This window comes from Eptatretus burgeri, chromosome 1 (assembly GCF_056783735.1).
Source record: "Eptatretus burgeri isolate ZD-2024b chromosome 1, Ebu_testis_v1, whole genome shotgun sequence".
NCBI classification, from domain to species: domain Eukaryota; kingdom Metazoa; phylum Chordata; class Myxini; order Myxiniformes; family Myxinidae; genus Eptatretus; species Eptatretus burgeri.
The window spans coordinates 50,383,851-50,401,145 of record NC_140961.1 but is presented as its reverse complement, the minus strand read 5'-3'; the positions used below and the strand labels follow the sequence as shown (position 1 = coordinate 50,401,145).

The 17,295-nt window shown below is 42.0% G+C and overlaps 1 protein-coding gene across 1 annotated transcript in view; it reads right to left on the bottom strand.

Annotated features, from left to right (window-relative positions):
- The window catches only part of LOC147034463 (28S rRNA (cytosine(4447)-C(5))-methyltransferase-like), a 79,424-nt gene that overhangs the window by 10,318 nt on the left and 51,811 nt on the right, over positions 1–17,295 (bottom strand). The window contains exons 14-17 of the mRNA XM_085883674.1: positions 7,141–7,230; positions 6,791–6,913; positions 6,568–6,665; positions 242–366 (exon numbers count right to left, since the gene is read on the bottom strand). Of these exons, the coding sequence (XP_085739800.1) occupies positions 242–366; positions 6,568–6,665; positions 6,791–6,913; positions 7,141–7,230 (436 nt within the window). The remainder of the gene's footprint in view (positions 1–241; positions 367–6,567; positions 6,666–6,790; positions 6,914–7,140; positions 7,231–17,295) is intronic.

Here is a 17,295-nt window from a genome sequence, read left to right as displayed (position 1 = left end):
AATTCGGCCTTTTGACCAAAATCAATAAGCTTCTTGCTTATTACCAACTCTACCATTTTGTGAAGTTTCGCGAAAATTGGTTTAAAATTGTGACCTGTAGGTGATTGAGACATAGACAGACAAACAGACAACCACAGAGCAGACCAAACATACTTGCGAACCTTAAATTTCACAATAAACCAATGAAAGATCAATGGAAGTTTCCAAGTGAATAACTGTTAAGAAAAATTGATAAACTGACCTGCACCAGGAATGACATTGGAGAACTTCCTGAATTTTGCCACAAAGAAACCGTCCACGTTGTGGTCATGCGGATAGAATCGGCGTGTTAGTTTCAGAGAGGAGTGGAACCGATATTCCTGAAACCTGCACAGCATATAAAGTATTATATTCTCCTTCTTGCACATACATGGGAAAAATTGACACCAAAGACACAATGTTCCCACTACACAGATAGTACAAGCATTCACCTGTTCAAAAGAGAGAAAGAGAAAGAGAAAGAGAAAGAGAAAGAGAAAGAGACAGAGACAGAGACAGAGACAGAGACAGAGACAGAGACAGAGACAGAGACAGAGACAGAGACAGAGACAGACAGAGACATCAAACACAAAATGAAGCTAAATCAAAATGAAGCTAAATGTTTGCAGCTAAATCTTGTGTCCCAAACCTATCACTATCTCTACCCACTTTACCCAGTCGCACCCAACTGTCCCTGGACTCTGTATCCTTTTCTCCTGACAAGGTGGAGAGCTTGCTTTCAAACCTCGAGTCAGATTCTGCAACCGGTCCAGACGGCATCAGCCCACGTGTCCTCAAAGCCTGCTCTTCTGCTCTTGCTCACCCTCTCTCTGTTCTATTCACCCTCTCATTTTCCCAAGGTCATCTGCCATCTGCTTGGAAATCTGCTAACATCACTGCCCTGCATAAAAAAGGTGCAAAAACAGATCCCTGTAACTACAGACCAATCAGCCTTCTCCCAATCATCAGCAAGGTTATGGAATCCATCATTGCTTCAGACATGAAATCCTTCCTCTTCTCCAATGGCTTGATTTCCAATCATCAATTTGGTTTCAGACCAGGTCACTCTACCCTGGATATGCTGCTACTGCTCTCCCATCAATGGATGGAGGTCCTCAATGCCAGACAGGAAATCCGAGCCGTATCCCTGGACATATCACGTGCTTTTGACACAGTCTGGCACCCTGCCCTACTCACCAAACTCTCTTCCCATGGTATTCAAGGCCATCTCCACTCATGGCTCGCAGACTTCCTCTCCTGTCGCAGTCAACGTGTGGCCCTAAATGGAGTTCTTTCATCCCCTCTTCCTGTGCAGGCTGGAGTTCCTCAAGGGAGCGTTCTGGGCCCTGTTCTTTTTCTGGTTTTCATCAATGATCTCTCGGACTCTCTGGAAAATCCTCTATTTCTCTTTGCCGACGACTCCACCCTCTGCCGTACCATCTGTCATCCCTCAGACCGGCAAGCAGCAGCTTCTTCGCTCACTGCAGATCTGGATAAAATCACAAACTGGTCCAACACGTGGAACATGTCTTTCAATCCACACAAATCTCACACTCTCACTATGTCTCTTCGAAAGGACCGTTTACAAAACCCCCCATCCACTTTCTCAACAATCCTCTGGAAGAAGTCTTTTCTTTCAAGCTTCTGGGTCTCACTATCTGCCATGACCTTTCCTGGGAAAGTCACATTTCCAACCTTGCCTCAAAAGCCAGTCGCCGACTGGGAATCCTCCGTCGTGCAAAGTCCTTCCTCGGCCCTCTTGAGCTCCTGACTACTTACAAAGCTTTTGTCCGTAGCCTGATGGAGTACTGCTCTCCCCTCTGGGCTGGTGCTCCTGCCTCCCACCTTTCTCGACTTCACGCTGTCGAAACCAGGGCTTTTAAGATCATTGGCATCTCCCGCAATGAAGCTGAGTCTTTGGGCCTCTCACTCAATCACCGCAGGTTGGTCGGTGGTCTTTCTGTCTTCTACCGACTCCTCTCCAGCCTTGCCCCCTGCTCTCTCTGCGTTTTGTCCCAACCACATTTACACAGGGCGCTCAAGGTCCGCCAACAACCCCATTCTGGTAAAACTACCAAAATCACGAATCACTGCTCATCTTCACTCTTTCATTCCTCTTTTTCCCGCCTTTGGAATAAACTTCCTCACTCTATTCTTTCCCATTCTTCCCTCCAGGCTTTCAAAACAGCTGTTCACCACCACCTCTTATCTTCCCCCATCCAAATCCTCGATCTTTTCTACCCCCGATAATCCACCCAAGCCCACTTCCTTCAATTCTCCTGCTTTCCTTCCTGAAAGTCCCTGTAATGTCCATCTTCTCCTCGCCATGTTCCCCGTCCCATCCCCATCCCTCTCCCTTCCACAGTTCACCTGTGTCTGTTCCTCAATGTTTTGTCCCTTCCACTCCCACCCCTCTTGTCTCATGCCTCCTTGCTGTGAGTTGTGTGTTAGCTCTCATACGAGCCTCGACCAAGGTATACAAAAAAAAAAAAAAAAAAAAAAAGGAATTTTATTGAATCAATCCATGAGTAAAAAAAAAAAAAAGAAAAAAAAAGTAATACTTGCTTAGCTGGAGAAACTGTGCTTAAATATAAACTTAACCAGAGAGTTGGTGTCAAAGCCACCCAATGCTCGCCTGTTTATACATTTATCGTTTTTAAAAGACTAGTCCAATAATATTTTTTTATAAAGCATTGCAGTGAAGTCTGATCCAAATAATTTTAAAGCAATATATGTATTTGTACATTGTAATCAGTAAAAAAAATAGTGTGGTAGATAAAAACATTAGAAAGGAAAAAAAAACTTTAATGTTGATGTGATACAAAAAAGTTAAGTTCAAAATAGGTCAAAAATTTAAAAAAAATTGAATTTTTTTTAAAATTTCAACTTCACCACATCAATAATATACCCCAAAGGAACCTCCATGCCAAATATCAGCATCCTAGTACACATTAAATGAATGGCAAGCTTCTAAATAACTTGCACCAAAAACTAACATTTTCACGCTGACGATGACGCTGACACCGGGAGTATCGCTATAGCTCTCTGTTCTTCGAACAGGCGAGCTAAAATCTACAGGAAAAAAAGTATATATAAAGCTCATTCTAACCACTCATTTACTCAGTGAATGACTGACATTAATGTTTGGTACCTTTCGGGTGATGTAGAAAACTGAAATTTTGCGTGATGACAGACATCAAAGCCGATACACCGGGGGGGGGGGGGGAATAAAGAAATAAATAAACAAATCACAGAACCGTCAGAATGTGTCCGTAATTTAAATTGAAATAAATTTTAAAAAATGCAGGTGAGCGACCTGAGACAATGGGAAAGCATGATTCGTTATTGCCGACAATGTGTAGGCATACCCCACTAGTGTGTGTGTGTGTGTGTGTGTGTGTGTGTGTGTGTGTGTGTGTGTGTGTGTGTGTGTGTGTGTGTGTGTGTGTGTGTGTGTGTGTGTGTGTGTGTGTGTGTGTATATATAAATCATAATGTTGTGAAACTTGTTCTCCGACCGAAACCGAACACCGTGACGTCACTGTCATGACGCAGAGCTATGTCTGTAGCTCCCGGAAGAAAGCATCTCGCAGAACAAATGACTATGGTGTTAAATGTAATTACATGTCAGAAGCTGTCACAAGTGAACGAAAATTGCAGAAATAAGGTGATGGTGACGTCACGGCGTTCGGCTTAGGTCGGAGAACAAGTTTCACAACATCATTACTGATCCCGACCACATTCAATTAATGGCTCCAGGTGTGTCTGGTTGAGCGAGAGATAATGTTCCTGCATGGCAGGCGGGGCTTATCGTTCCAGGGAAAGTGTAGCAAGGGCTATGGTACACGATCCCGGTGCTCACCACTCACAGTTTGGAGCCAAATCATGATTTTTACACACACACACACACACACACACACACACACACACACACACACACACACACACACACACACACACACACACACACACACACACACACACACACACACACACACACACCATTCAACATCATTCAACATCCTCGTTAACTGTGTAAGGGATGCCAAATCTGGGTGGATGTATGGCAACTCTCGTATTCACTATTTTATTATCTTGCCAAAACGAAGTTTTTGCAAGATATGTTAGTCAGCTTGTATGTTTTTTTATTTTTATTTATTTATTTTTTTGTTTGTCTGTAATCACGTATAAAAAATTCTGCAGAGCACAGTTATCATTGGAAATTTTTGTAACTTCGCATATCAGAGGCCTATAGAGGTCCCTTTCAGCGCATAAAATTTTGAAGGTCAAGGTCAAAGGTCAAGGTCACTTTGTCGCAAATCAGGGGAGTCGACGAAACCCTCATTTTTTTGAGTAATTTTGATCGGATCGTCTTCAAACTTCATGGGAATATAGTTCATGGTCTGGCGCTCAGCTGATTAATTTTTGGTGGCGATTGGCCTTGACCTTCATGGTTAACGCCTCAGGTCAAACATATTTAACCCCAAGGTCAAATTTTCAAGTTTTAGGAACCATATCGTGTAGTACCTCAAATTGAACACCTCGATGAGTGCTTTCTCGATGTGTCAAGCTTGAGACATTACGACGTCATGAGGCAAACACATATTTTTCATGGTTACTCTGTAGAACGATTCTCATCGGAATCTCTCGTAGGCAGATATTCCTCAAGGAGTCGCTCCTGGTGGATAGCAGCTCTGTTCACCTCAGTGTGACCTCAAAGAAGTCACACGTGGTCACCTTTTGGCAAGATACGGGTCACCCTGTGGGTGACATTGGTTTATGATTTTCTTTTTTGTCAAAAAGAGAAAGTAATGATGACTTTGTGGTCTTTCCTTTTACTTGTCATGTATGGAAGAATGCTTATATTGCAGTTGTTATTAAAAAGAGGGGGGCATTAACATATCAATATAAAATGTCCATGACATGCAGTTTCATGTCAAATCTATTCATTCCTAATGTATTGCAGGAAAAAAACCAAATTATTTTGCAGCACTTTGTGAAAATGACAACCATCCATCCATCCATCCAGAGACCATACTCTGTGCAGAGCGTTGGTGCTGTCTAAGCAGTCTCCTTGGCTATGAGGCACAATCCTGAACGGGTCGCCACTCCGACACAGGATACCAGCATGCTGGCACTCATTTCGCCGAAGTCGGAAGGATGACAGTCGAGTCAACTCCACCTGGTACTAATTCAACAGCCAAGTGGGAATTGAACTCAGAACGCTCGGATCACAAGCCCACCACCAGCCATACAATTACCATCCCACGACTTTTATTTATTTATTTATTAAAACTACCACTCAAACTGTCATACTGATCATGAGCCTCAACCATCCCCTCATTGTTTTTTCTTGAAGCACTGGTTGGTAGCAAAAAAATGTTATTCTTACCATTTGGAGAGTGTATTTCTAAAACAATAAAAACCATTTTTAGCTCGCCTGTTCGAAGAGCAATCCCCCCCGCCCCCATCCGCACTGAGAGAGCGCCGGTAACCCCGTCCGTTCCCCTCCCCAACCGTGGTGCCGACTGTGAAACACGTGCCTGCGCGGAGAACGCCGGAGAGAGCTCACCGGCCACGCCAGGGGCACAAAGTCAGGCGCGGCTACGCTGACATTGCGGCTTGCCCGCCATCGCGTCACGAGGGCGCGGGTAAGACCCTTCGGTCTCGTGGACCTGGCCACTCATCCAGGTTCCACGTACATTTGGTCCACGGACCTGTCTGCCACCCTTGTCTTTGAGGGTGGCTTTTCTTTGCTTTTGTGTAAGTGCATGTGGTGGCGCTATCTTGTAAAGTAAACCTGTTTAAGTAAATGTGTGAATAAATATTCGGTTGTAACTTCAATTGCTTTCACTGTGTTACTGTTCTTACGTGCATCATTTACTGTATGGCTGTAAATACGTGCCTTATCTGAGTGTGAAATAAATGTGCTTGTTGAACTGTTCTCTGTTTCGTTGCGTCCTTTCCCTTGTTTGAAAGTTCCATCTTGCATCACGGAAGGAATTGGTAGAAGGGTGTAATCACCCAGTAAATATAATCACATCCGTCGGGGTTGGCGATAACACCACTCAGTTATCACTGAAGCACGGAACGGACCGCTTAAACGGTTCGTTTCCTAGGCCAGCCAGCGGCGAGGTACGATCGCCCGGTTAACTACTCACGCAGGTACTTAGGTAGGTCGAGTTTGGTGAACAACCCTATCCTGTGCGGGTGGCCAATTGGCACGATTGTGGTGAGGTCGAAAGACCCACCCGTGACTGGCTCCCGGCTTTGTTCCGGGAGGGTCACGACTGAATTGTCCGTTCCGGTGGGCGACGCGGTCGCGATTCGAGTTACGTGGCCGTTCGCACGCCGGGCGGACTGAAATTCGGAACAATATATTGCTTTAAAATTATTTGGATCAGACTTCACTGCAATGCTTTATAAAAAATATTATTAGATTAGTCTTTTAAAAATGATAAATGTATAAACAGGCGAGCATTGGGTGGCTTTGACACCAACTCTCTGGTTATTTGTGCTACGATATTGGATGAAACAGCAAAAGCAGTACCTGGTAAAGCCTTCCTTCCCAAAGTCCAGGCCAGTTGGCACCAATTTAACATTTCGCTTCCTTAGCGCATAATCTACCACCCATTCATTCTCTTCCATCTGAAAAGAAAGAAAGAACAAAATAAAACAAGTGGAACAACAGGTGGGAGAGCTTGACAGGTTTAGTTGCCTTCATTAGACGAGATCAAAACATATCTGAACAGCAGGAGTAGCACATATTTTACCATGATTGAGCATGTGCAATAGACCAATACACCGCCGGACAGGGAATTGGCATTCAATGAGTCAATGGCCGAGAGGAGCAGTTCCTTTTGCAGGTGAGCACAGCGCTGTACATCTTTCTCATCCTGAAAACGCACGCACGCCAAACACACTGCAACATCTCTTTCAGAATCCCTCAAGAGCATACATTGAACAAATAATTTCCTAAAGCAATAATCCAAAGATACGAGTTTCACACGATTTTGGGGGGGGGGGGAGTCAACCGTTGCACGGATCAAGTTAACAGGGCTTGCAATGACAAGATCCACCAAAGCAGTTTTACTTTGAGATTACAAAACAAGTAAAGACCTACTTTGCTACTTTTCACCAAGGGGTCTTTGGAGATAATTCCTGTGCCACTACATGGGGCGTCGAGCAGCACTCTGTCAAATCCTCCCATAACCTGCGAGTTGATGCACATGCACATAATAATCACTTTGATAAAAGCAAACACCCACCAGAAAGCATCTGAAAATGCAAAGCCCATCCGCGTCAGCTTTGTATTCGGACTTCTTCCGTATGCTAAACATGACGAAAACAGCAAAAAACAAGTGGAGGTACAAAGTACACTGCTCCTATGCCAAATAAATAAACAAGCAGTCATAGACTGGTACTTACAAAATCGTCAACTTGACCTCTGACCTTGTCTAATAAAAGCTGTCTCTTGAGAAGGTAGCGACGCAAACTAGAAGTTTCTACGATGATTCTGTAGCAAACCATCAAAAATCGAATGTTTGACCTCACTGTGACCTTGACCTTTGACCGATTTTGACCAAAACCTCATCAGCGCTAGCCATCACCCTCCTGAATCACTTGGTGTAATTTGACATTGGTAGCTTCTTCCGTTCGAGTTATAACTTTTTTTGGATGTTTGACCTCACTGTGACCTTGACCTTTGACCGATTTTGACCAAAATCTAATCAGCGCCAGCCATCACCTCCTGAATCATGTGGTGTAATTTGACATTGGTAGCTTCTTCTGTTCGAGTTATCGTGCCTCCAAACAAACACACAAACAAGCAGTCATAGACTGGTACTTACGAAATCGTCAACCTGACCTCTGACCTTGTCTAATAAAAGCTGTCTCTCGAGAAGGTAGCGACGCAAACCAGAAGTTTCTACGATGATTCTGTACCAAACCATCAAAAATCGAATGTTTGACCTCACTGTGACCTTGACCTTTGACCGATTTTGACCAAAATCTAATCAGCGCTCGCCATCACCCTCCTGAATCACGTGGTGTAGTTTGACATTGGTAGCTTCTTCCGTTCTCGAGTTATCGTGCCTACAAACAAACAAACACACAAACAGATGACAGAAGTCATCAATATACTTACGAAATCTTAAGATTTCGTAAGTAATAACATATCCTCCAGCGCATGACATCGCCGGGGGTGGATTTGATGGCGATGCCGCCGTGCAGCACAAGGAGACGAAATTGGGAGGGAGCAGTCTACAATAATTGATTGATTAATTGCATAATTAAAATAAATAAATAATAATGCTAAAATAATTAATTTCTTAATCAATTGGCCAATAGCATACATAACCCACTGCTGTTTCATTCAAATCTGTTACTTTTTAAAAACTGATTAACCGAAAAATTAAATAATTAATCAATGATCAATAAATCAAAACTACCCTTTATGCCTAAATCACTTGGTCACCGTCATGTCCAAATATCAGCTGCCGAGCTCAAAAGATGCCTGAGATATTGTCCAGATGAGAACAAAAATAAATCTATAATAATCAAGTAATTCATCAATTAATTGATTGGGAAAAATGATATTTTTTTATTTTTTGATTAAAGCACTTGTTCACTATTGTGCCCAAATTTCAGCTTCCCAGCTCAAAGGATGGGTGAGATATCGCCATCCTGTGAAATATAAATCCTGTTCAAATATCAAGTCAATAAGATGAAAATTGAGGCTTTTCGAAATCTCACCTAAGTTGTTGACTTTCGGCCTAAGTTGACAAAAAAAAATTGGTGGTTGATTTATGTGACCTGATATGCAACTCTTCTTCCAATTTCAAGTTAAGCGGACGAAAATTGAAGATTCCAGAAATCTGACAAGGTTGTTGACCTTTTGACATCAAAAACAATAGGCTTGTTGTTCTTGCTCATGACAAACTCTATCAGGTGGTGAAGTTTCATGAAGATCAGTTTAAAATCAAGACCTGGAGGCAATTGACAAATCACAAATAAACACTAAAGCACAAGACCAACCAATATATGTACTTGGAAAAATCTTCAATTTTCGCAAGTAAAAACAAGATAAGAAAATAAAAAAAGAAAATAATTGATTAATTGAGTAACTAAAATAGATAAATAATAATTTAAAATAATTAACTTCTTAATCAATTGGCAAATAGGAGTCTGGTGTTGGCGCAGTGGTTAGGGCAGCGGCTTGGGATCCAAAAGGTCCTGAGTTCAAGCCCCGTTGGGCCACTGAATTAATACACCAGGGGGTTGACTCAGCCTGTCATCCTTCCGAGGTCGGCGAAATGAGTACCAGTATATTGGGCCGGTGTATACCCCGGTTAAAATAGGTGTACCATATCCCTGTGTCGTAAGAGGCGACCAGGGTTGCGTCAGGAAGGGCATCCGGCGTAAAAAAAACATGTGCCAAATCACTATGCGGATCATACGGATGATCCGCTGTGGCGACCCCTTACGGGAGCAGCCGAAAGAAGAAGAAGAAGAAGAAGAAGAATCATCAATTGGCAAATAGCACACCAAAACCACCACCGTTTCATCTGTAACTTTTTGAAAATTAAGTAATTCATCGAAAAATGAAAAATTAATCGATTAATTAATAAATCAAAAAAAATACCCTTTAGAGCCAAATCACTTGTTCATCATATCCAAATATCAGCTTCCTCACCCAAAATGTAACCGAGATATTGGCCAGATGAGAAAGAAAATAAAGTAATTAATAGATTGATAATAATTAAGTAACTAATCAATTAATTGATTAATCAAAAAAATCCCACTTTTGCCAAAGCACATCTTTACTGTTGTCCCCAAATTTCAGCTTCCTAACTCAAAGGATAGCTGAGATATCACCTGGACAAACAAGAAAAATAGAAAGAGCAATCAGAGATTGTAGACGCTTGCCAGAACTTTTGTTTTGTTCTGTTTGTGTTGTTTTGTGTGGCATTTGTTTACTGGTGTGTTATGTAATTAATGAGACATAATTAGAACTTCCACTTTACAACTGCTGGCAGTGATGACTGGGTACCAAGACGTCCCAATTTGATTGGACACCTGACCCTGACCCATGATGTTTTGCATTATTATTCAGTTGAATATAGAATGGGATTAAAATAAATTCAATTAAAACCACATGGAAGACCAAATAGGTACAGTCCTGCATCAGAGTCATCAGAAGGAACCCGAACAAGCAAAAAGCAAAGATGAAGTCATCAGGTGGAACATGGATAGGAATCGCATTTCAGCTGCTTCGTCTCTACCCTCAAAACCATCCCGGCACAGCCAAGTGAGCCTTATTCAATCAGAAAAACAAAAAGAACCCAGATCAAAAAAATATATATTCTGGCTGCCAAACAAACAATGTGTCTGATCAAGTTGAAATTTAAAACATGTATTCCCCATCACTACTAGATCATAATAGTGAAGTTTCATGTCGATTGATTAAGTGGTTCCAGAGAAAACATTAAATATTTTCCTTCAATCCAATATGGCTGCCAAACCATGTGACTGATAAATTATTCCTGAACAAACTTGTACACCCATGGATTGGGGAACATTTGTGTGAAGTTTACCCTCGATCTGTCCAGCCATTCTGGAGATTTTGATAGGTTTTAGGGTAAATCCAATATGGCTGCCAAACCATGTGACCTATGACATGTGAAAATTTTGTTCATCAGGGATAGGCGGTCATACATGTAAAGTTTCGCCTTAATCTGTTCAGCCACTTCAGAGAAGAAGATTTTTGAAGTTTTTTTTTTTTTAACCATCTGTCTGCTGAATCACAAGACCGATGATGTCATCAATTTTTTTTCTGTGGAAAAACCATTTTAGTCCTAGATGACCCTCAAAATTTTTCATACTGATCAGATGTAGCGTTCTACATATGCAATTAGGACGTCACAATGAAGGCACCTATGACGTCAAAAAAAATCTCTTATTCGCCATGAGGAGTACTTGTGTGCCAAGTTTCAATTTTCTCCTTGGCACGGTTTCAGAGCTAGAGGTCCAAAGTTTTTCCATTTTTCCAACATGGCTGCCACACAACATGACCTATGACATCATATTTATCACTAAAACATTCTACATGAGTAGTTGCACCAATGGTGAAAATTTTGCCTCAATCCGGCAAGCAGTTGCGGAGAAAAACACAAAAGTTCTGTGCGGACAAAAACAGATAGACATATGGACCCAAACGCAATACCCTCTCTTTTGGCGAGGGTAACAAGCAAATAAAACATCTTGCCAAAAGGTGACCACGTGTGACTTCTTTAAGGTCATACTGAGGTGAACAGAGCTGCTATCCACCAGGAGCGACTCCTTGAGGAATATCTGCCTACGAGAGATTCCGATGAGAATCGTTCTACAGAGTAACCATGAAAAATATGCGTTTGCCTCATAACGTCACCAAATGAGGTCATCATGTCTCAAGCTTGACATATCTAGAAAGCACTCATCGAGGTGTTCAATTTGAGGTACGACACGATATGGTTCCTAAAACTTGAAAATTTGACCTTGGGGTCAAATATGTTTGACCTGAGGCGCTAACCATGAAGGTCAAGGCCAATCGCCACCAAAAATTAATCAGCTGAGCGCCAGACCATGAACTATATTCCCATGAAGTTTGAAGACGATCCGATCAAAATTACTCAAAAAATAAGGGTTTCGTCGACTCCCCTGATTTGCGACAAAGTGACCTTGACCTTCAAAATTTTGTGCACTGAAAGGGACCTCTATAGGCCTCTGATATGCGAAGTTACAAAAATTTCCAATGATAACTGTGCTCTGCAGAATTTTTTATACGTGATTACAGATTTAAAAAAATAAAAAATAAAAAATAAAAAATAAAAAAAACAAACAAACATACAAGCTGACTTACATATCTTGCAAAAACTTCGTTTTGGCAAGATAACAAACAACCAAGAAAACAAAGAGTTAAAATTGAGTAGTCGCTTCCTTCCTTGACCCGCGATGACGTCATGTATCACCTGGATGTGGAATTGGGAAGGAGCGGTGTACAAAAACGATTGACAATTTTAGACGACCTTGACCTTTTGACCTCAAAAGCAATAGGCTTCAGTGACCCAATATACAAACCCTGCTCAAATTTCAAGTCCATCAGATGGAAATTGACAATATTGTGACCTTGACTTTCTTGACAGAACACAGGTTACACAATGAATTAGGTTATAGTGGGCCAATGACTGATATTTTATGCAACATATCAGCTTCTAGCTTTTGAATGAACCAATTCAGTGATCCAATATGCAAATTTTCAATATTTCAGGTCAATCGGATGAAAATTGACAATTATATGTGAACGGGTTTCACAACATCATTACTGATCCCGACCGCATTCAATTAATGGCTCCAGGTGTGTGTGGTTGAGCAAGAGATACTGTTCCTGTGTGGCAGGCGGGGCTTATTGTTCTCGGCAGAGTGCAGCAAAGGCTGTATGGGACATGATCCTGGCGCTCACCACTCACAGTTTGGAGCCATATAGTGATTGGTATATAACCGAAAGGGTTTTATATTCCCCATGACCACTTGATCATAACTGTGAAGTTTCACATCCATTGGTCTCTCTCTATCGAGTGCAGCCTGTGGCTGCTGGTTGCATCATTGGTTGGGACGTGGCTTTTGCCGCTGATGCAGTGTCCCCGTTACCAGTGCACTGGTACTCATTTTGCCAACCTCAGAAGGATGACAGGCTGAGTCAACCTCCTAGTGTGTATTAATTCAGCAGCCAACGAGGCTTGAACTCAGGACTCTAGGATCCCAAGCCGCCACGCTAACCACTAAGCCAACACCAGGTTAACATCCATTGATGAACCATGTGACATTATTTGTGAACACCCTTGTATCCCCAGGGCTTGGGGACCATGTGTGTGAAGTTTCTCCTCTATCTGTCAAACGGTTATGGAGAAGAAGATTTTTAAAGGTTTATTCTTGAAAAAAAAAAACAAAAAAAAAAAAACATCAAAGCTGCCAGACCATGTGACCTATGACATTAACATTTACAACATATATTCCCCAAGGTTAGTAGATCATGTGTGTGGAGTTTCAGATCAATCTAGTAAGCCGTTCTGGAGAAGGTTGTTGAAGGTTTATATTTTCAATGCAATATGCTGCTGAACCACATGACCTATGACATCATAAATTTACATGCCTCTAATTTGGTAGGGGATCATCAGGTTTGTGAAGTTTCGTGTTAATCAGATAAGGTGGGGTTTTCTATCCAAGATGGCTGCCAAACCACATGACTTATGACGTCATCATTTTCACACTACATGCAGCAATGGTGTGACATGATATTTGTGAAGTTTCACATCAATCGATGAAGCAGTTGAAGAGGATTAAAAAAAAAATTCCCTTCAATCCGTGTAAGAGTGCTGGTAAGAGCAAGAGTGCTGGTAGTAAGTGCTGGCTAGAGATGTTACAGTTTTGAGCGAAAGACATTTCTTCCGCTTAATTATTGAGATGGCATCTTCTCTCAATAGTGGTGCACAACCCCAAGATACACCAATCTCTGTTGTTTAATAACAGTGCTCTGTAAAGAGTTTCAAGCACAAAAGCAAACATTTTGTTGGCCCAATCCACACTCAAGTATTTTGAACAAACCTCATCCAATTTCTGGCAAACTTGGGGTCTTTCGGCTATTGGTGCAGCATGAAATCATCTCGGTTTGCATTACTATACAAGCACCAAGCACGCATTAACTCGGAATATTTGTTTGGAGGGGGGGGGGGAGACCGCGACCGTGTATTATTAACCTCCTCTATTTTCCGGTGTATAAACCGAGGACGTGTATTAACTGCACCCGTTTTTCACCCTCGTAAAAAATAAAATAAAATAATAGTAATTTCTTTTCCAGTGTATGAACCACACCCATGTTTTTCACCCTTGGAGGAAATGGATATATTGCACTTCTGAATGGTTAATCCACATATGTTAATGACATTCATGGGTTATAAAACACAATTTGTATTTAATCCTCTTTCCTTACATCTTCATTCTTTTGTTCTACTTTTTATTTCCATGTCAGGCTTTTGTTTTCAACACCCTTGCTCCTTTGTGCCATTTGTATTTAAGTGAGGAATAATATATATATATATATATATATATATATATATATATATATATATATATATATATATATATATATATCTATTCTACATGGCCAAAAGTATGCGGACACCCCTTCTGATTAGTGGATTCGGCTATTTCAGCCACACCCATTGCTGACATGTGTAAAATCAAGGACACAGCCATGCAATCTCTATAGATAAACATTGGCAACAGAATGGGCCATACTGAAGAGCTCAGTGATGTTAAACGTGGCACCGTCATCAGATTCCACCTTTCCAACAAGTGAGTTTGTCAATTTTTTGCCCTGCTGGAGCTGCCCCGGTCAACCGTAAGTGGTGTTATTGTGAAGTGGAAATGTCTAGGAGCAACAACAGCGCAGCCACGAAGTGGAAGGCCACACAAGCTAAGAACGGGACTGCCGAGTGCTGAAGCGCGTTGCGCGGGAAAATTGTCTGTCGTCGGTTGCAGCAATCACAACCGAGTTCCAAACTGACACTGGAAGCAACATCAGCACAAGCACTGTTCGTCAAGAGCTTCATAAAATGGGTTTCCAAGGCCGAGCAGCCGCACACAAACCTAAGATCACCATGTGCAATGCCAAGCATTGGCTGGAGTGGTGTAAAGCTCACCACCATTGGACTCTGGAGCAGTGGAAACGCGTTCTCTGGAGTGATGAATCACACTTCACCATCTGGCAGTCCGACGGATGAATTTGGGTTTGATGGATGCCAGGAGAAGGCTTCCTGTCCGAATGCATGGTGCTAACTGTAAAGTTTGGTGGAGGAGGAATAATGGTCTGGGGCTGTTTTTCATGGTTCAGGAAAAGCCACTTAGTTCCAGTGAAAGGGAATCTTAACCCTATATCATACAATGACATTCCAGATGATTCTGTGCTTCCAACTTTGTGGCACCAGTTTGGGGAAGGCCCTTTCCTGTTTCAGCATGACAATGCCCCCGTGCACAAAGCGAGGTCCATACAGAAATGGTTTGGCGAGATCAGTGTGGAAGAACTTGACCGGCCTGCACAGAGCCCTGACCTCAACCCCATCGAACACCTTTGGGATGAATTGGAACGTCGATTGCGAGCCAGACCTAATCGCCCAACATCAGTGCCCGACCTCACGAATGCTCTTGTGGCTGAATGGAAGCAAATTCCCGCAGCAATGTTCCAACATCTTGTGGAAAGCCTTCCCAGAAGAGTGGAGGCTGTTAATAGCAGCAAAAGGGGGACCAACTCCATATTAATGGCATTGATTTTGGAATGAGATGTCGGATGAACAGGTGTCCACATACTTTTCACCACAGTGTGTGTGTGTGTGTGTGTGTGTGTGTGTGTGTGTGTGTGTGTGTGTGTGTGTGTGTGTGTGTGTGTGTGTGTGTGTGTGTGTGTGTGTGTGTGTGTGTGTGTGTGTATATATATATATATATATATATATATATATATATATATATATATATATATATATAAATAAACATATATATATATATATATGATAGATAGATATCCACATTTATTCCACCCCCTCCCCCCCAAACAAGTTTCTCACCAACTATGATGAAGTCAGAGCACTGTCGAGGACTGGAGTTAATGGAAACTAGGGCTGGGTAATATTTTTTTTTTTCTCGTCGATTATCGTCCCTCCAAATATTGACGATATGGCTAATCTATCCTGTACAATGGATATTAAAACTATCCGGATTTCTCTGTCCTCAGTCCCTCTGCCTGTCACACTCTTTTCGCTGGGATGTCATTTCGTCTAGTGCTCGGATAGGCCTTTACAAACGTGGATGTCATCCCGACGTCCAGCCCTCAACCCGTCCCATGTTTATTTCTTTGTTTACAAATAAGTGAATGGGGCGATGAAATACTCATCAACAGCAATGGAAGGGTTGAGTGTTGCGTTTCATTATAGTGTTTGTCACTGAGGGCAATATGTTTGTGAGCTTCCTTGGAGGGCAGCACTTTTTGTATGCACACTTTGCCATCTTTATAAAAGCTCCACTGCATGGGGTCTGAGGCCGAGTTCAGATGCGGTTCCTGCTTTGATAGATGTATTCCAGGTAGTTGATCACAGACTATTTTTCCAGATCTTCAGTCAACGATGCTGCTACAGCCTGCCTACAGGATGCGTAGGGTACTGTTGTGTACAGGGTGATGGTCATCAGCAAAATGGTGTGGTGGCACCACTTTGCCTCCGATTTTTAAAAATCTCCGCCACTGAAGGTGAAGGAGGTTATGTTTTCACCCCTCTCTGTCTGTCTGTGTGTGTGTGCAGGATATCTCAAAAGGTTGTGGACAGATCCGGATAAAATTTGGTGGGCAGGTTGGGTGTGTGACACGGATGAACGAATTAGATTTTGGTGAAGATCCAGATACTACAATTTTTTTTTTCAAGCAATTCTTCACCATTGAGAGATGGGGCCAAAAAATGAGAACAGCACGATATCTCAAAAAGTTGTGGACGGATTTGATGAAACTTGGACAGGTTTGGCATGTGACCACGAATAATTGATTCGACTTTGGTGAAGATATGAATCCGGACATGAGAATTATTTAATTTTTAAAGTGATTCTTCACCATCGAGAGATAGGGCCAAAAACGATGTACAGCATGATATTTCAAAAATGTATTGGACTCGATATATTCTCATGGATCAGGTATTACGTGGTGGAGGTAAGTATTCCACTGAGTACCCTTCTCGTTATAACATGCAAGTATGATTTCGCTCTGGTTTATCGGAGGATTTCCAATTCCGGGTTATCGGGAAGGAGGATGAGTACATTGGACGGTGGCGGTTTAAATAAAGAGAATCGACTCAGAATCTGAACGTCTCGGACTTCTTTTCTTCCACGCTAAAATGGTACAGAGCATTTTCTAGTGAAGTAAAACAACAACATTGAAGATAGTATGCTGCCTCATGGCACACCAGCCTCAAGAGGGAAAGCACAAGATGGAATGCCACCCAGAAACCCATTGTTTGCATTCAGAAGGAAAAAAATAAAAAGAATAACCATTCAATGTGGGGACCTTCAACAGGTGGTCTACAGCTTAGAAAGGAAAGCTGGATACCAGACAGCATCAAAAACAATACAGATGTCCAATGAAATGACACCATCATCTCTTGAGACTGAGGGGATCCATCCTTTGCGAATTTAGAAGCAGCAACAA